This window comes from Ailuropoda melanoleuca, chromosome 4 (assembly GCF_002007445.2).
Source record: "Ailuropoda melanoleuca isolate Jingjing chromosome 4, ASM200744v2, whole genome shotgun sequence".
Lineage (NCBI taxonomy): Eukaryota > Metazoa > Chordata > Mammalia > Carnivora > Ursidae > Ailuropoda > Ailuropoda melanoleuca.
Genome location: NC_048221.1, coordinates 49,119,709 through 49,138,931, shown reverse-complemented (window position 1 = coordinate 49,138,931; position 19,223 = coordinate 49,119,709). Strand labels below are relative to the sequence as shown.

Here is a 19,223-nt window from a genome sequence, read left to right as displayed (position 1 = left end):
GTTTCCTCCTAGAAGCATTTGACTCTGAGCTGTCCAAGCTACTGGACGGTTCTATGCACGACCCAGCCTGGAGGCTCCAGCTCGTGGTATGAATTGGGGGAGATTCTCTACTCCTTCCAAATCCTCTCCTGTCATCATAGTGTGATTTATGAGCTTTTGCTCTAAAATAAGAGAACATTGGCTCCTGATGATGCCCTGTAACGCAGGAAAGCAGTGGCTGCAGAATTTCTGATTAATAATTCTCTTTAGACCACCATCTTGTTACAAAAAGGATACAGGAGGTTGAATACAGATGGATTAAAGTCTTTTAAAAAAATGATATGGTCTCAGTCTAGTTAGGTATCTGGAGGGTCGTTGCTGCCATCTGAGGGATTTGGGCTTGATTCCTAGAATAATTGCCACACACCAGCTGTTATGAACAGAGGCTGCTTACCTCTGAGACTCCTCCTCCTCATCTGTGGGGGGAAAGTGGGGAATGCAAGTAGCACCTGCCTTACGCGGGACAGATTATGTGAGATAAATATGTAGAGAAGTCAGTACCGAGCCGGCAACAAATCATGGACTCCGTAAGTGCTAGTGATTCTTACTAAGGTTATTTTGAGTCCCAAATAGTAGATGGTCTGAAAGTAATTTGAAAAATATTTGGGAAGCATTTTTATAACTATGTGTTGATATGGTAGGGCTTGCCCTTTGGAGAGTGATGGCATCTCGATCCAATTCAACACATTGGCCATGCCATAGGCATACCTGCGTAATTTGTTACAGTTCAGAGAGCAAAATGTGACCTTGGACAAGTTCCTGATTGTAGTTTACACAGAGCTGTGGTTTCTTCCTCTGTAAAAATGGAGAATAACGTCATGTTGTGTGTGTGTGTGTGTGTGTGTGTGTGTGTGTGTGTTGTGTGGTTTGTGTGTGGTATTTGTGTGTATGTTTGTGTCTAGTGAGACTCCCGTAATCACACCACTTAATATCTTTGGGTAAAAGCACTTGGTAAAGATAAATAGTAATTTGCTGTACAGATATTGATCTCCTGATGATCTATTACGTGCGAGGGGGATATCTACCTTCAGAGCTTAAATTTCATTTGAGGAGCTAAGGCGGACATGACACACGTTCATGAAAGAATTGAAACATGGCGGGAGGCAGTCAGACACAAACTAGAAGTACCTTGGGAGTTCAGAGTAGGGCAGGGAGGGCCAAGCAGTCCAGGATTCCCTGGGAGGAACAGTACTTGACATGGGCTCTAAAGCAGGTTTTAAACTTTTTTGCTTGCCTACCCTCTCAGTGAACTCAGGGGAAAAAACTCTCTTGCTTCATACATTTTAACTTAACATCTGAAATGTTTCATTATAAGTTTAAGTAGTTACAAAGGATATCATTTCTGCCATATTGTAAATATTGACCTTGTGGAATAAAATTACACTACTCTCTTAAATGTATCAAATGGAAGCAAAATAACAGCAGTTTTTTAATTTTGCCTTTTTATTGCAGGATCACTTATATAGAGTAGAATGCACAGATCTCCAGTATGCAACTGAATTTTTTAAAAAGATTTTATTTATTTATTTGTCAGGGAGAGAGAGAGAGAGCACAAGCAGGGGGAGCAGCAGGCAGGGGGAGAAGTAGGCTCTCTGCTGAGCAAGGAGCCTGATGAGGGGCTCCATCCCAGGACCGTGGGATCATGACCTGAACCAAGGGCAGATGCTTAACCAGTGACTGTGCCACCCGGGCGTCCTGCAACTCAATTCTTTTTTGCCAGTGTACCTGCCACCCAATCTGAGGTGTAGTCTATCTTCAGATTCCAGAAGGCACCCCTTGTGCCCCCTTCCAGTCAGCCCCTTCCCAACAGTGACCATTTCTCTGACCTCCATCGTCATAAACTAGTTTTGCATGATCTCATTTGTTCTGCCTTCTTTCAAGCAACGTAAGGTCTGTGAGATTCAAGCATGTTGCTGCAGGTGACAGGAGTTCATCGCCTCTCATTGTTGTGTTCCACTGGGTGCCAATTTTAGATTTTAAAAATCTTGTCTACTCTTGTCTACCCTTAATGGACATTTTGGGTTGTTTCTAGTATTTGGTTATAAAGCTACTATAAGTATTCTTTTATATATCTTTTGGTGGACATAAACACTGGATTTGTTTGGGGAATTGACAAACACAGATCACAGGATAAATACCATAACACATTGGTATCCACCACCATCCATCAAAAATTATCCAAATAAATCAGAAATTTTATTTTATTTTTTAAAAGATTTTATTTATTTGACAGAGAGAGAGAGAGCCAGAGAGCACAAACAGGAGGAGTGGCAGGCAGAGGGAGAAGCAGGCTCCCTGCTGAGCAGGGAGCCCAATGTGGGGATTCGATCCCAGCACCCCAGGATCATGACTGAGCTGAATGCAGACGCTTAACTGACTGAGCCACCCAGCCGCCCCGTCAGAAATTTTGTATTGTGCCTTTCTTTACTTTCTTGAACTCATAATTCCCTTCTATTTCTTTCACAGAACTTTAACTTGATATCTTTTATACTTGAAACTTTTATTGATTACTCTATCATACTTCTTTTGATCTAAAACATGTATGTAAACTGAAATAGACATTGAGAGTTTTTCCTTTGCCCATAGAACTCTTAAGTATCTTTCTTCTGGATTGATATATCATTACAGTGATCACATACAGAGTTCATCAAAATAATATCAAAATAATATTGGTATTTACACATCTGATAAACAATTACTAAACATAAAAGTAAGATAGTGTGGGAAATGCTTCTCATAAGAGATGGATGGGGGTGGTTGATGTCAGTGCTTCTCATACTTTAAGGTACATTGGACCATCTGGTGATCTTGCTAAAAATGAAGAACCTGATTCAGAAATTCTGGGTAGGGGTCTGAGATTCTGCTTTTCTAATAAGCCCACTGGTGATGCTGCTGCTGGTGCACAGACCGCACTCGGAGTAGCAAGGGTTCAGGATCCCAAAGGAAGATTTGCTAACGCCAACATTCTAAATTGTCAATTTTTTTGGCACCCAGATATCTCGACATTTAGGGGCACTACACCATGGTCAGATTCTGGATGAAGAAGTTAGTCTTTCTCCTGCCAAGCAGAAGGACCAATATGAAGAGGGAGGTGGGGAAGGAGAGCATTCATGCCATCTAGACTGAGACACATTGTTAGGCAGAGCAGGGAAGAGCAGGGAATGGAAACAGGATCTCCAACTGATTCCATTGTATTTTTCCTTCCTGCATACCCCTGGGGAAGCCTTTGTGTACCCCAGGGTAGGGCTGCCCCCTGTGAAGACTTCTCTGAAGGATGCTAAGATGGTGTTGGCTGTCACTTCAGACAGGTGCTCATTGATGCAGGTGGGATTGGACATTTCAAGGACTAGTTTGAATGGTTTCAAGAGTCTACTGGGGGTAAATCCCGACAAATGAAATTTGTGGCTGTGTGGTGGATGGCCTTGAATTCCATGGTAAGGAGTTGGGCTTAATACTCAGGCAGAAAGGGGCTGTGGAGTGTTTTGAGCAGGGAGCTGGTGTGAGCAGAATGCTTTGGGGAGACTGATGTGTTGCAGGTTGTGGGATGGCCGGGAAGGAGTTAAAGCAGAGGGACAGCAGCAGTGACAACACTACGGGCTTTAAGATGAGGTTGGCTGTAGTTATTGGGATTTGCCTGTGATTTTTATCTCCACCTCCCCAGCTTTTGAACTTTTGCTCTGGTTGCACAGACCTGGTTTGCTGTCAGTATTTCCTGAAGTGTGGGTGACATTCCTCTAGGGGTACTTGACATGTTTATGCATGGAGCTCAAGGTGGTTTAGCGCCGAACACAGACGTGGCCTTAAGTAACACTGAAACCCAAGAGCCTCCCATCCCCTTCTCAGCCCCTCTCAGCCCCGACTGCATCTGGAGAAAGTCTTTAGCACCTCGCATGCTCCCATTTTCCTTTTGTTGATAGAGAGCAGGGAGCTTGGGCTCAGGGCCTCCGGTAAGCAGTAGTCTCTAGATAGAATTTTACAATCTTTTTGTTTTTGTTGAATTCATTTTCTTGTAGCAGGATGGCACCTGGTCCTGGTTTTCCCTTCATTGTAGTGACACAAAACCGTTCATTTCAAATATGTTCATTTCAGTAACAAAAGCGAGCCAATTGACTAGATCATATGGAAGAAATAATAATGCTGGCGGCATGTGGACACGGCAAAGCCATGGCGGTGACATGCCATGATTCAACTTGGGGAAACGTTGGGCTAGACCATGTGACAAAAGCCAGCATATGCCAGATCTCTATGCCAATGCCCGGAGAGGCTCTGGGGGGGGTGGGCATGGTGGTGGGGACGGGGCTGCAGGAATCGCAGTGCCTGCGCCAGGGGCCCTGGGTCAGCCGGGTGGGTCCCGCCGCGGTGCCCATCACAGCCTAACGCCCGTTGCCCCTTGCCTCTGCCCATAGAGATCCGCACGCAGCTGGTGGAGCAGTTCAAATGCCTGGAGCAGCAGTCCGAGTCCCGGCTGCAGCTGCTCCAGGACCTCCAGGAGTTCTTCCGCCGGAAAGCTGAGATTGAGCTCGAGTACTCCCGCAGCCTGGAGAAGCTGGCCGAGCGGTTCTCCTCCAAGATCCGCAGTTCCCGGGAGCACCAGTTCAAGTGAGGAGGGGCCTGGGGCTGGGGTGGGCCGAGGGGAGGCAGCAAAGCAGAAAGCAGGCAAAGACTCACTGGAGGCAGACGGTGTGCTTTTCAGGCCCTGAAAATGCAGGTTACGGACCATCTGTAGGCACTTCTTCCTCCGAGGAAAGTGAGGATAGAGATAGTTCTCACGCATAGGGATGCTGCAGGGAATGAATGGGGAACACGGAACAGTGCTTGTGGCAGACAGTAAATGCTCAGTAAATTGTCCTTGCTGTTGCTATTATCCTACCAGGTACCAGGCATTGTGATAGTCTTCATTTGGGCCAAGGTGACCTCCTCCCTCCTTTCAGGACAACCGAACTCTTTATCTAGGGGTCAGCCAGCGCACTTCCCAATTCCCTCAGGACAGGGATCTCAGAATCTCTTCTCCATGGAACTGATGCTCAGTGCATCCCGCTTCCTTACTACCCTGGAGGATCAGTGCCCAGTGCCCAGGGCTCTTTCTCTGCCTCATTTATTTACAATACACAAACTCTGGGTCCTGATTTCTCACACTCCAAACTCTGGGTTTGTGAGCTCGGATCCCTTCAGGCATTGACATGGCTGCCTCTGAGTCTCTTTTCCCTGAACCCACTGGGGCCAGCCTCCCAAATGCAGGTAGGAGGTAGCAACCCCAGGGGACAGTGTTCACAGGACAGGGAGTCACTCTGCAGCTGTCTCTCCCTCTGCCACACTCCCGGGACCTTCTCCTCCACCTGTCATCTCTCCAGCCAGTCACCCTCAACCACAGGGGATCAGCAACTTGCTTCATCCCCTGACCCACTCCTCCCTCTGGGTCCGATCCTGTTTTTCTCTCTACATTTTAAAAGGTTGTGGTAAAACACACATAATATAAACCATTTTTAAGTGTACAGTTACGTAGCATGAAGGATACTCACACTGTTGTGAAACCATCACTGCAATATGACCCCACAATGCTTTTCATCTGGCGAAACAGAAACTCATACTGATCAAACACTAACTCCCCATTCTTTCCCCCTCCAGTCCCTGACAACCACCGTTCGACTTGCTGTCTCTATGAATTTCCCTACTGTAGAGACCTTAGAGAAGTGAAATCATATGGTAGTTGCTCTTTTGTCACTGGCTTGTTTCATTTAGTCTAATGTCTGCTAGCTTACCCCATACTGTAGCTGATGCCCTTTTTAAGGCTGAGTAATATTCCATCGGTTGTATACAGTGCGTTGTGTTTCTCTATTCACCTGTAAGTGGACCCTAGCTTGCTTCCACCTTCTTCCCTATATTTTTTTGCCTTCTGCTCCAGCCAGGGAGCCCTCTTCCTCTAAACTTCTGTAAACATTTCCCTTCGTTTGTGCCACAGCATTTGAATACTCACTTTTGTGGAATTTGCTTTATCAAAGAGCAAAAAGCATTATTACATCTTCACAAATACCACTCTTTTTTTTCTACCCAATCTCATTTATTCAAACTTAGCCTGCAGGAGGAAACTTCTATTAATAATGTCCTCCCAGGCACTGTCTAGACCCTTCCACACACATAATCTCATTTTTCTGTTAGATTTTTTTTTTTTGGAGAAAATTTTCTTTTTTTTTCCTTTCCAAATGATGAAAGTAAAATGGTCATTGTATGTAATTTAGAAAATACAGAAAAATAGGAGGGAAAAAAGTCACTCATGCAGCCCCGCCACTCAGAAGCAAACACTGCTCACGTTTTGGTGCCTTCTCTGGCCTTTTAGTTATAACAACAGCCATGACAATTTATTGAGAGTAGTAACTAAGCACTTGGGGCCAGGTGGGGGTTACTGCCCTATGTTAACGATGAGGGCCGTGAATCTCTGAGGAAGCAGCTTGTCCAGACATGTCTGTGGACCCGTCATTGCAAAGAGAAAGATTTGAACTTATCGGCCTGAGATAAGAAAGGGGTGGGTGCAACCTGAGAACAGTCATGGGATCTGAATGCTCCCCTAAAACCAGAGATACAGACACATGCTCGGAAACACTTGTCTCTGGCTGAGCTGTCACTGGAGCCATCCAGGGCTGTGTGGTCAGGCTGGGGTCTCAGCTCCTGCCTGTCTCCTCCCTTCCCATTTTCAGTGTGAACATGGGGAAAGGGGGAAAGGCGGAGGTATGGGGGAGCGTGGGAGGGGGTCCCCTGTTCCCTCGCATCGCCTGTAATGAGCTTGGCCAGCCCCTCATGGGTTCATTAAACAGACGGAACAGGAGCCCCAGCTGGCAGTCGGGCCAAGCAGGCTGCTTGACACACTATGAAAGTCTAATTAGGGCGTGGGCCCAGGCCAGTGCAGCTGGCATAGGCCCTGTGCACGATGCTAATGTGGCTTTTGGCAGCAGGAGTCTCTAAAGGATGCCTGGACTTGCCCTTTGACCCCAGGGCCAACCAGCGCTGACCCCTGGCTGCCTGTTTGGAGCTTAGTGAACAAGATCTGTGCTGGGCTCTGGGTCCTTCATCCTGTTGTCCAGAGAAGGCTTGTCTTGCCGTCTTACAGTTACTTCATTTAAGAGTGCCCATCTCTCTGGCAGGTAGCCTCTCAGGGCCTTGAGGGCAGGGCCCAGATCTTGTTATTTTATTCCCACTGCAATGGGCCCAGTGCCAGACAGATGGGGTGTTTGTGAATGAGCAGGAGCAAGGAAGGCAGGAAATGTACTTGGTCTGTAAAACCTGCTCTGGCTGAGAGATTTTGTTTAGAGAGGGAATTGAGTTGCCCAAGATAGCCCAGCAAACGAGTGGCTGAGATGGGATGGGAACTGCCTTAGTTCATTTGGCTGCTGTAACCAAGTACCGTAGACGACGTAGCTTACAAACTGATTTCTTACCACGCTAGAAGCTGGAAGTCCATCAGAGCAATCATTTGATAGTTTCTTTCTTTCTTCCTTTCTTTTTCTTTCTTTCTTTCTTTCTTTCTTTCTTTCTTTCTTTCTTTCTTTCTTCTTTCTTTCTTTCCTTCCTTCCTTCCTCCTTCCTTCCTTCTTTCTTTTTCTTTTCTTTTCTTTTCTTTTCTTTTCTTTTCTTTTCTTTTCTTTTCTTTTCTTTTTTTCATGTTTGATTGTTCATCTCCCTCTTCCACTAGATGGGAAATCCCACCATGGCAGGAACTGCCTGTCTTGTTTCCTACGATAAATCAGGGCCTGGCACCTCATAGGTGCTCAGTAAATAACTGGCTAAATAAGAAAATCAACAAATACAGAATATTACAGTCACACAGAGGAAGCACTGGGTGAGACTCAGAGGTAGTAACTTCTAACCTTGAGGCCTGAAGAGCAAGCAGGTGGCAGAGTTCAAAAGACATGGCCAGAGAGACTGGATGCCTGGCTCAACCTTACCAACTGTGGGCATGCCCCCTCTCAAGAGAAGGGACAGTATCTGGGCTCAGGGACTGTGTCCTGTTAATCTTGGTGTTTCAGCACACAGCACAGTCCAGGAAGATAAGAGGTCCTCAGTGTGCGTAGAAAAGAAATAGATGATGATGGCATTGTTCTCCATATGTTTGACCTGCCCCAGGTAAACCCTCAGAGCCATCACCTGAACCTTTCTTTGAATCACGTGCTATAGGGAGCTCAGCCCCCATGAGTCTAGCCCTGCCAGGGTGCCAGCATGGCCGGGTTCTGTGAGAGCTCTCTCGGTGTGCAGATAGCTGATTCTCATGTGTCTTCACGTGGTAGAGAAGAGAGAGAGCAGGCAAGCTCTCTCCTGACTCTTCTAAGGGCACTAATCCCATTCACAGAGGCTCTGCCCTAATCCTAATTACCCGCCAAAGGCCCCACCACCTGACACTGACACACCAGGTGTAGGGTTTCAACATACTACTTTTAAGGGGGCCAAGACATTCAGTCTGTAACAAGAACTCAGGTCTCTTGATTCTAAGTGCGATGCTCCTCCATTTGCTCTTTATCTGCCCAGGCAATCAATATACATGTATATATGTATATATGTATGTAAATATATAAATATATATATAAATATATATGTGTGTGTGTGTATATATATATATAAAACTGCCCAGGAGCTGCTATGATGGAAATAAATGTAATGCAGAATGCTTTGGTTATCTATTCTGTGTAACAGCAATACTTAGTACTAAAATGTAGTACCGCGGTTCTACAGTTTAGTACTAAGTATTGCTGTCAGGAATTTGGACAGGGCTCAGTCGGGTGATTTTTCCGCCTTATAGGGCACTGACTGCGATCACTGAGTGGTCTTCAGCTGGTAGCTGTTCTGGGCTGACAGGTCCAAGATGGCTTCACCTATGTGCCTGGTGCTTTGGTGGGGATGGCTGCAAGGCTGTGCCCTCCTTCCCTGTGCGGTGTCAGGGCCTCTGTACCTAGCATTTCAGCTGGGTGTCTGACACTGTAGCTCAGGGCCCCGAGAGAGCAGGGGGGAAGCCCCAGTCTTCAAGGCAAGGTCTGGAACTGGCCCAGCACTGCCTCTCAGCCTGAGCTCAGCTTCAAGGAGATAGAAAATAAAACCCTTCTCACGTCAAAGGATTTGCAGCCCTCTTTGATCCTCCACACTGAGCCAGAACAGCAGTCAGGGAAGGCACCTGGAGGCAGTGGCATTGAAGCAGAAACCTGAGGGATGAGAAAGGGCAGCCCTGGGGGCAGCAGGAGGGGAGGAGAGGCCGGTGCAGCTGGAACTGGTGGTGAGGGAGTATGGGAAACCACTGAGGCACCGTAAGTAGTGGGGAGCATGACCCCATTTCTGTTTTTGAAAGATGACCCTGGATTGGAGGGGGCACGAGTGGAGCAGGTGGGTGGGATTATTGCTGTGCAGGCGGTGGTGATGACTGCCAGGGGCATGGCGGAGCAGAGGAGGGGTAGGCAGTGCTGGGCAGTCTGTCAGAGGTAGGACTGAGGAAAACAGGAATCAAGGCCGTCTTCCCTTTCTGACTCGACAGAAGTACTTGAGAAGAGTGAGGCAGAAGCTGCCATCCTGTGCTGAAATCACCTGTGTTCTTGTCTGTTTCCCTTTTGGCAACCACTGGGCGATGGGCTCAGAGATGGCGAGAGGGTGGCTCTTGACCTGGGGTCCTGAACACCCAGCACCAGGTTTGGTATATGACTGGCACGCACTAACTGTTTGTTGAACGAACAAATGAACATCAGGTGGTGATTAGAATTGTTCTGGGGTGGGGCTGGTGGGAGGCAGGGAGGGGCACTTGTGTCTTCTGGCTGCCTTAGGATCTTGGTGGGGCCATTTGCACAAAGGGTCACCCACTCCTTGTGCCTGGCGCCCAGCATAGTGTCACTGAGAGGACAGAGTGTGGGCTTCACAGTGCTGTCCCTGCCTGGGGAATTGGGACCACAGATGCTAGCGCACCCTTTACAAAGTGCAGTCCTGACCGGCAGCATCACATGGACACTTGTCAGAAATGCAAAATCTAGGGGCGCCTGGGTGGCTCAGCTGTTAAGCGTCTGTCTTCGGCTCAGGTCATGCCCCGCATCAGGCTCCCTGCTCGGCCAGAAGCCTGCTTCTCCCTCTCACACTCCCCTTGATTGTGTTCCCTCTCTCACTGTCTCTCTGTCAAATTAATAAATAAAATATTTAAAAACAAAAGAAAAAAAAAGAAATGCAAAATCTGGGGCCTCCCCTTAGACCTGCTGAACGAGAAACTCCAGGGGTAGGGCCCAGCAATCTGTATTTTAACAAGCCCTCCAGGGTATTCTGAAGGTTATTTATGTGTGTGAGCACACGTTGTGATGATTTTCCAGATGATAAATTATTTACAACTTACTTGTAGGCCACGCTGGCCTTCTAGAACCTTCTTCTTCCCCAGAGTCAAACCCATAACCCACTGCTCTTTCCCAGCCAGCCCTAGGCTGAGGTTGGCTTATCCTCTTCAAGACCTGGAACTAGGGGCCCCTCCTGAGCAGGAGCTGGTGGTGGGGAGGGGTAGCACACCAGGGGCTTTGAAACCTGCCTTGCAGGGTGGGTGACTGTCCTCCAAACAAGTTGGGTAGTTCTAGGAAGCCAGAGGTTTGCTGGAACTAACACTTTCTCTTCCTCCAGAGGAGGGTTTTCTAAGACGCTGATACATTGAGATGTCTAGATGGGTGGGGTGGGGTGGATATGAATGCAGTGAGGAGCGACTACCCACTCCCTCCCCCCTCTTTGAGATTCCTGACACACATTAGGGTATGGAAGGCTCTGAGAAGTTTTGCAATAAATAAGCCTGGTGACTTCTTTCTGAAAGCTATTTGACCACAGAATTCTTTCTCCCCTGTAATATTGATTAACATTTCACTGAACTAGCACTCCTTGGGACCCAGTTTGAAAAGCCCTGTCCTAGCCCAACCCCAGATTGCCATCTGGGACATTAGCCCCACATGCTCTGTGTGAGGTGATGTCCTCTTCTGTTCTGATGCCTTTAGTCCGCGGTATCTCTTACCTTCCAGGGGATATACCTGAGAAAAATCCTTTCTCTAGCAGGTTAACTGTTGGTAGCTATTATTTGGATAGCTGTGGAGGAAAAAAAAAAGCTGCAAGGAATTCTATTCAAATGTGTTTAAAATTGGGAAAGTCAGATTTTGGAAAGAACTGGGAGGTGCTTGGCTAGTTAATGAATAATGTTTAACATTCTATGTAGAGAAGGTCTGGAATAGCTCTCAGCTTCACAGAGCAGTTGGGAGGGAGGATTCCAGGGAGCAAATAACCTTTTTTCACAGATGTAGCATTTCCCTAAAAAGATGCTACAATTTAGATTTAGCCTTTCAGGTGAATCCTAAACAGAGAGGCACTTTTGTAGTAGGTAAATTGAGCCTGTAAATGTGGAGAGGATTCAGAATGAAAAGGTTTGCTTAGAACAAGTTGGGGATAAAGGGGAAGATCCTCCAGGTGGGACTCCAGGTGGGACTCCTATCTCATTCATAGCTACTACTGTTCTTATGACTAGTATCACACTAGCCATAGCTTTCCAGTAATACTTTCCAAGAGCTGGTATTCTCCCCATACGGGTGCCAGCCAGGTCTTCCCTGAGCACTCGGTGCCTGTGGTGAGCAGAATGTTTAATCTTTCAGATACCCATCACACCCACATTACCTTGAGCCAAGGGTTCCACTAGGTGTCTTTTTTTTTTAAGGTTTTATTTATTTATTTGACAGAGAGCGAGAGCACAAACAGGGGGAGCGGCAGAGGGAGAGGGAGAAGCAGGCTTCCCGCTGAGCAGGGAGCCCATCCTGGGGCTTGATCCCAGGACTCTGAGATCATAACCTGAGCCAAAGGCAGATGGTTAACCGACCGAGCCCCCCAGGCACCCCAGCTACTAGGTGTCTTGCATGCATTGCCTCATCTAACTTCGTGGTAAACATTTGTGACCTTTGAGGCAAGTACTATCTCTGTCTTTCTAGTTGAAAACATTGAGGTTTTGAGAAATTAAGGACTTTTCCCAGAGGCACACAGCCAGAGCAGATAAGTGGTAGAGCTAGAATTCTAATCTTGGTTTATCTGGCCCCAAAATGCAAATCTGCTTCAAGCTGCATGGCTTTGGGTATCCCCTCACTTCTCTGAGCTGGTTTGGTGTTCCTGAGAGCCACCCATCCAGCTAGACCAGTTCTCCATGTTTGGGCATTTAGGGTGCCTTGTCCTGGCCAGCTCCTGCTCATCTCAGCAGGGCCAGCTAAGGGCTCACTTCCCCTGAGAAGCCCCTGCCCTACAGCCCAGGCCCCAAGTCCACTGCTCCTCCCCTGGCCTTCCACGGTGATCTGTGTGTCACTCTCATTATTATTACAGATGATCAAGAAATGATCTGGTTCATATGTCTGGTCCTCCCACTTCAGCCTGCTGGCTGCTTGAAGGCAAGGGGTCATTTCTCATCTCTCTCTCCCTCTCTGATCAATAATAGAAGGTTTTTTGAATGATTAACTGAAAAGACCGAGATATTACCAAATACTTTCTTCAAACTCATGAAGGAAATAGACTTACTTTGTGTGGCTACATAAAAGAGAGAGGTGAGGTCCAAGGATAGCATTTTCAGAGAAACAGACTTCACCTTGACCTTGAGAACATTCCAGTAGCTAGAGCTGTCCCTCAGGGAAAGGGCTGCCTTTAGAACATGAGTTCCCATCTGGGAGGTGTGTGCACAAAGGCCAGGTATTTTAAGTGGGCATTACTGGAAGAGGAGGGATGGCTAGACCAGAGTGGTGCTCCTCAAAATGAGAGTGGGATCACTGAGAACACATGAACCATACACATTGAATTATCTTTTCAATTCTTTCAGCCTCCATGGTTGGCTCAAGGAGACAGTCTCAGTTTGGTTACTAGTATGTTGCTAATGCCTCTCTAATTTCCTTTTTCACAAGTAGAGAACGGACCTCAGGCACCCGCATCTATCTGCCTGGGATTGAGCGATGCTGTTTTGGTTTCCTTGAACTTACTTTTTCAGCTCACTTTCTATTTATGGCAAGTGATGCTGGTTTTTAAATTTTTATTTTAACCAAGACTAGGGGAAGTCCTTTGTAAATAAATTCACTTAAGTAAAAATAAACAGTGATGAACAGGGAGTTATTAAGTATGGTGGGTTTGCAGGAATGGCAAAAATCCTAAAGCCTGTATAAGACCCCCCAGGGCCCCCTTAACTCCTCCTGGAGAGTGAACACTACCTGTCCATTTCCCACCTTGCTGTTTTCATTGCTAGGAGGAATTTCAAAGCAGGAGTCTCAGCCACAACAGTGGTCTTTGCAACAGCCATAACCCCTTTTTCTCCTTCCACGTTTGCCCTTGGGCCCTTTCCTAGATCCTGTACCAGCTTTCTGCAGAGACTATAATCAGCAACTTCCAAAGTGTTAACCAGGGTGTGGTTTATTTATGTATGATATGCTTTATATAAATCTACATGTGCATATCATCTAAATTTTATTCTAAAAATGAAAAATAGTTGATGCAATGGAGATTTTTAAAAAATATTTATTTATTTTAGAGAGAGAGAGAGTGAACACGTGTGAAAGAGTGGTGGGGGGAGGGACAGAGGGAGAGAGAGAGAGAACCCCAAGCAGACTCCTCGCTGAGCACGGAGCCTAACGTGAGGCTCGATCTCACGATCCTGAGATCACTACCTGTGCTGAAACCAAGAGTCAGATGCTTAACCAACAGTGCTGCCCAGGTGCCCCAGTAATGAAGGAGATTTTTAACAAGCAGTAATGTGCAGGGGATTACTTTTGATTCCATTCCATTCGACAAATAGGTTAATAATAACCTTTGAAGGTTTTATAGTACCTTACACTTTGCAAATTGCCTCCCCAGCCTTTAGCTGCTTAAATCCTCCCATAATCCTGGTGGAGCTGGGAGTCAGAAAAGGTGTCATCATCCTCACCTGACACACAAGAGATGTGAAGTCCAGATGGGGTGAGCCCCGATTTAGGGTCCTCCGGTGATTGGTAAAAGAACCAACCAGAGAAGCAGTGGATCAGGGCCCTTCCTCTGCCCAGCACTGCATACACAATGGTGAGCTCATCATGCAGATGGATAAACCAAGGCAAAGGGGTTTGCAGGGCAAGAGAAGATGAGGCTGGCCAGGCATTGCTTAATGAGGCAGAGATTTTCATTCTGGTACCAGGAACACTTTCAGCAAGTTCAAGGGGGATCTCAGAGGTGCTGCTGGACACTAGACCCAGTGTGCTGTTGATGAGGTTGTGGGATACAGGTGAGGTTCGGTGGGGTGGAGTCTGGAGCCGACGATCAAGAAAGAATTCTTGAGACGTCTTCGGTGCAAAATGGTGGCTTATTAAAGCACAGGGACAGGACCTGTGGGCAGAAAGAGCTGCTGCCCCAGGTTGTGAGGGGTGGCTGATTATATACTATGGGGTTGGGAAGGGGTAAGGAAAAAGGGAAGTTGAGAAAGTACTTTCGTAGTTAAAAAAGACTCACAGGTAATGAAGGTCTTGCCATTGTCAAGTTAAGGTTGTTTTTCCCTCTAGCAAGGCATTAGTATTAAGATAGTTGGGGACTTCCTGGAAGAATGTCACACAGGTCCCACCCAGGAGTGGTGGGTAGGGGGAGGTTGCGGGGTGTCAGCTTATGCTCTGTCTTCAGCCAGCCTTCTGCTCCCTCATCACCGTCACCTTGAGGGATGAGGAATGAGTGAGTGAATCATTCTGTCCCAGGGTGGAGGCGGAGTCCCAGGACCATTTGTATCAGGTCTCGAAGTTCATATGAGAGGGAGAAGGTAGTAATGGGAGGAAGAAAACCAACACTTACAGAAAACCTACCATGGGTCGTATATCTGTATACATCTGTTGTTGGATTTTCCGTAATAACCTAGTGAGGTGCTAGTGGTAATAATAGTGATGACAATAATAATTATTATCATATGCTGGGTTTGATGCTAAAAGCATCCAGTGAATTACCTCATTCAGTTCTTAAGACGCCATTGTGAGGCAGGTGTTATCAACTCTGTTTTACAGATAAGGAAAGAAAAGGTTTAACTAACTCCCCAAGTTCACCCAGCTGGTGAGGGGCTTACAGCATGGGTAAGCAGCTCCTGCTTCAGTCAGGTGATGCCATGGATGTAGTCCTTCCCTTCGGAATTATCCTGTCTCAGGGCTGGCATCAGCCAAAGGTAGCTTCTAAGTCAGTGGGTTTCAGCTGGCTCTCCCAGCTCTAAAAACTCACATTTACCACCTGCCGTGTGGTGGCTCTAAGGCAAAGCCCCAGGATAAACTCTTACCCTTCACCTGTATGGCTGTTCTGCTTCCCACCTGGCCTTCCTGCCCCAGTGATCTCATCATTGGCCACTTAAAACCTTCATTCAGCCTTGATCTCTGAGGTGCTTCCTGCCACCTGCCTCCATTTCCACTGTGCCTTCCCTCAGTCCTGCCCTAGCCAATTAGCCCCAGAGCAATCTATGCCCTGTTTTGACTTCACAGCTTCACACTCAGGCTTCCCTCTGCCAGCAGGATGCTCCCATCTTTGCCCTTTCCACCTGGCAAACTCCTACGTGCATTTCAAGGCCCCATGCAGATGTTCCTGTGACTCTTCTTCCACCCTGAGGCAGGATTGGCCTCTCCCTCCCTCCTCTAGGATCCCATTCCTCACAGGGCATAACAGAGTAGACGTCTGTTACTCAATTCTGCTTAGCGTCTCTCCCCCTTTCTTTGATAACGTCATCGAGATTTTTCCTCTGGTGAATCACCCCTGAGCAATGGTGGTTCTGTGACCGGATCAGCATCATCTTGGTCACAGATCTTTAATACGGTGTGATTCCAGGACTTTTAGTGGACTGATAGGAGAAGGCTGTCTTTCTACTGGGATTACTAGCAGCTGGAGTATTTTTGGTCTGTAGAAGGCCTGCCTGAGAGTGAAGCCAACACAGAGAGAGGAAAGCAGAGCCAAGAGATGGGGAGACCAAGACCAGATCCTGGGGGCATCCTTTGAGCCCCTGGGTCTAGCTGAGGCCAACCCCCTCCTATTCCTTTATATTTTTTTTATTAAAATGTTTGATCCTTTAAATTTTCCCTTCTCCCACTTACTACCATTTTTGCTTGAGACAGTTTGAGGTAGTTCTGTCACTTCAACTAGAGGAATTCTGACCAGTAGCCGTAGTAATTCTTGGTTTGTGTTAATTTTACCAACTAGACTGTGAGCCTTCTCAAGGCACATCTAGTCATCTTTTCAGTCCTCTGTGACTAGAACATGGCAGATTTTCAAAAAACATTTGAAGATCGAGTGAGCGAACGGGCGAATGAATGAATGAATTGGATTCTGCCAAGGACTATGAAGGGATACAAAGACGTACAGGAGATTGTTCCTGCCTTCAGGCGGCTTACAGAATAAGTGAGGGAACAAGCCCCACACGTGTGAGTGGTGATCGACGAGCTGAGCAACAACATCAAAGATGTCCGGAGGTAACTGTCTGAGTAGATCCCAATGAGCAGTTCAGACAGATCTCAGGTAATCCCCGAAGAAGGACCTGTGAGCAGGACTTCTGAGAGTGGGCTTTTGCTGTGTGGCAAGAATAGTGGAAGGCATTCCAAACGAGTGAGGACCGAATGGGCACAGGTGCCAAGGCAGGAATGCCCGCAAACCAGGAAGGGCTAGCTCCCCCCCTTCCCAGCTTTCAGTAGCCTCATTGTCCTGTCATTGAAGCTAAATATACGAAAGGGTCCTATGTCATGGCCATTCACTGTTTTCATTTTTGTGCTTCTTAGGAGGGTTTTCAAATAAATAAGTTGGGGGATCAAGAACATAAGGCTTTGGCAGATCATGTGTATGCATTTTGGTTTTGGAAAATACAGTCGATGTTGTCAATATCTCAAGGCCCTCACTGGGTACTGAATCACTCACCCATCCATATGATAGATGTGGTAGTAAAGCCTCAGAGAGGTAGAGTGACAAGCCCAAGATCACACAGCTGATTAGCAGCAGAGTCAGGATCTGAACCTCTCCAACCCCCAGCACGATGGCCTCAGAATCCTTGGGAGGCAAAAAATAGATAAATGAAGAAACCCATCCCTGGATCAGAGTTTTGTCCGATGGCTGGAGAAGGTTTCTGCAAGTGGAGAGGGAGATGAGGGAAAGGGCTGGATTGGCCTTGAATGCCACCTGATGGAGTCAAACTTTATCCTCTGCATTACGGGCCCATTCGCTCCTCAGATGGACCACAAGAAAGATGCCTGAGTGGTCACGTAAACTCTCCTTGGGCTCCTGACCCACTTGAGGAAGCAGTCTATCATGAGTTGAATTGTGTCCTCCCCAAATCCACAGGTTGAAGTCCTAACCCCCAAAATCTTAGAACGTGACCTTATTTGGAAAGAGATCATCAAGTTAATGTGAGCATAAGGGTGGGTCCTAATTCAGCATGACTGGTGTCCTTATAAAAAGGGGAGATTTGGACACAGACACACACACAGGGTAAACATTAGGTGAACTCGAAGGCAGAGGTTGGGTGATATGGCTACAAGCCAAGCAACACCAAAGATTGCCAGCAAACCACCAGAATCTAGAGGAGAGGCATGCAGCAGGGTCTCCCTCATAGTCCCCAGAAGGAACCAATGTGCTGACTCCTCGATCTCAGACTTGTAGCCTTCCGACCGTGAGACAGCACATGTCTGCTGTTTATGCCCCCAGCGTGGTCCTTCGTTACGGCAGTAGCCAGCCCAGATGCTCGCCCTGTCCGTCAAGGCCGCAGCTTGCACTCCCTCTCCAGCCTCATCTCCCTGGTCGCCTCCTCTCTGCCTTCTGGCCACACACACCTTCCCTCAGTTTTCCATGGTAACCGTGCACACTGAGCCTTCACACTTACTGCTGGGAATGCTCTCCCTTATCCCTGGGTTATGCTGAAACCCGTCCATCCTTCTGGTTCCAGCTTATCCTTCTGGATACTTTTCATCTCTTCAGCCTACCGTGTGCCCAGTCCTGCCTGGCACCAAAGGAACAGTGGTGAACATAATGGATAGAAGCCTGAGAGAAGTCAAAGACCAAAAACAGAAAGTAAATGAACAGGACAGATCTTAGGAATGCTAGTGTGGTAATGACAATAAATGGGGTTTTGTGCTGGAGACCAGGGAGCCACTGAGAGACGGGGAAGGCCTCATGCCGGAGAAACATCTCACCTGAAGTCTCAGTGACAGGAAGGACCCACATGGTCAAATGACGCCCCCACTTCTACCTTCCTGGGGGTGAGGTAACCCCCATTATAGACCCTTGAGGTCTTCAAAGCCCCTACCACTGATGCAATTTTCTATTTATTTATGTGATTATTTGATTATCACCTGAGGCCCCCACTGGGCTGTACACTCCACAAAGCAGGAAGCGTGACTTATTTTACTTACCACTGCCTGGCACAAAAGACGACACTCAGTTAATATTTGTGGAATTACTGAATCATGCTTCAAGCAAAGGTGATGAATTCCAAATCCTGCTTGGGGCAGCTTAGGTAGAAAGAAGTTACCCACACTTTCTGGGACCTGGGACTAATTGAGGGAGCTCTTTTCACGGGCAGCTTTGCTGGCAGCCTGCTGAGCAAGACCCAAGGACGCACTGGAGGAGAGCAGGAAGCCAGAGGCAGGGATTTGGCATCTTGGGGGTGGTGTCAGCTGCACGAGCTTGCCTCTCTCCCGGGGGAACCACAGTCCCAGGGCAGTGGATTTGGATTCGTCTGCAGCGTGGGGCTCTGCAAGGCCTGGAAATAGGTTCTGTTTGCTAAGCGGAATTTTCCTGCCCCCAGCCGAGAAGCGGGAGAAGCTGGCTCATTGCTAATTTCATTTCCCCAGCTCCCCAGCTTGGCAAGGCCTTGCTCCTCTAGCTGCAGTCTCTTGGAGCTTCACACCCAGCTCCCCTAGCCAAAGAAAGAAAGCTGTGACTCACCAGAAATTGTCATTGCTGTTTTCTGGCCAAAAAAAAAAAAAAAAAGAAAAGAAAAGAAAAAGAAAAAGAACAAAAGTAGATATACATATATATGTGGAAGTTCTCACATCATGCCTTAGCTCAGCAGCTTCTGCCTGCTGCACAGACACTGGGAGGCAAGATGGGCAAAGCAGAACGGCTGCTCAGGGTGTGCCTTAGAGGGGAGAGCGCTGGCCAGGTTCACTGTGGCATCTTCCAGAAGTGTGACCGCAACAGGCCGAAATGGCTGCTGGCAT

The 19,223-nt window shown here is 47.4% G+C and overlaps 1 protein-coding gene across 7 annotated transcripts in view; it reads left to right on the top strand.

Annotated features, from left to right (window-relative positions):
- The window catches only part of SRGAP3 (SLIT-ROBO Rho GTPase activating protein 3), a 250,454-nt gene that overhangs the window by 115,803 nt on the left and 115,428 nt on the right, over positions 1-19,223 (top strand). For all 7 annotated transcript variants that reach the window (XR_004624758.1, XM_019800883.2, XM_034658695.1 and 4 more), the window contains exon 2: positions 4,446-4,638. Coding sequence is in view for 6 of the 7 variants with exons in the window: in XM_019800883.2 (XP_019656442.2) it covers positions 4,446-4,638 (193 nt within the window). In the remaining variant the exon portion in view is untranslated. The remainder of the gene's footprint in view (positions 1-4,445; positions 4,639-19,223) is intronic.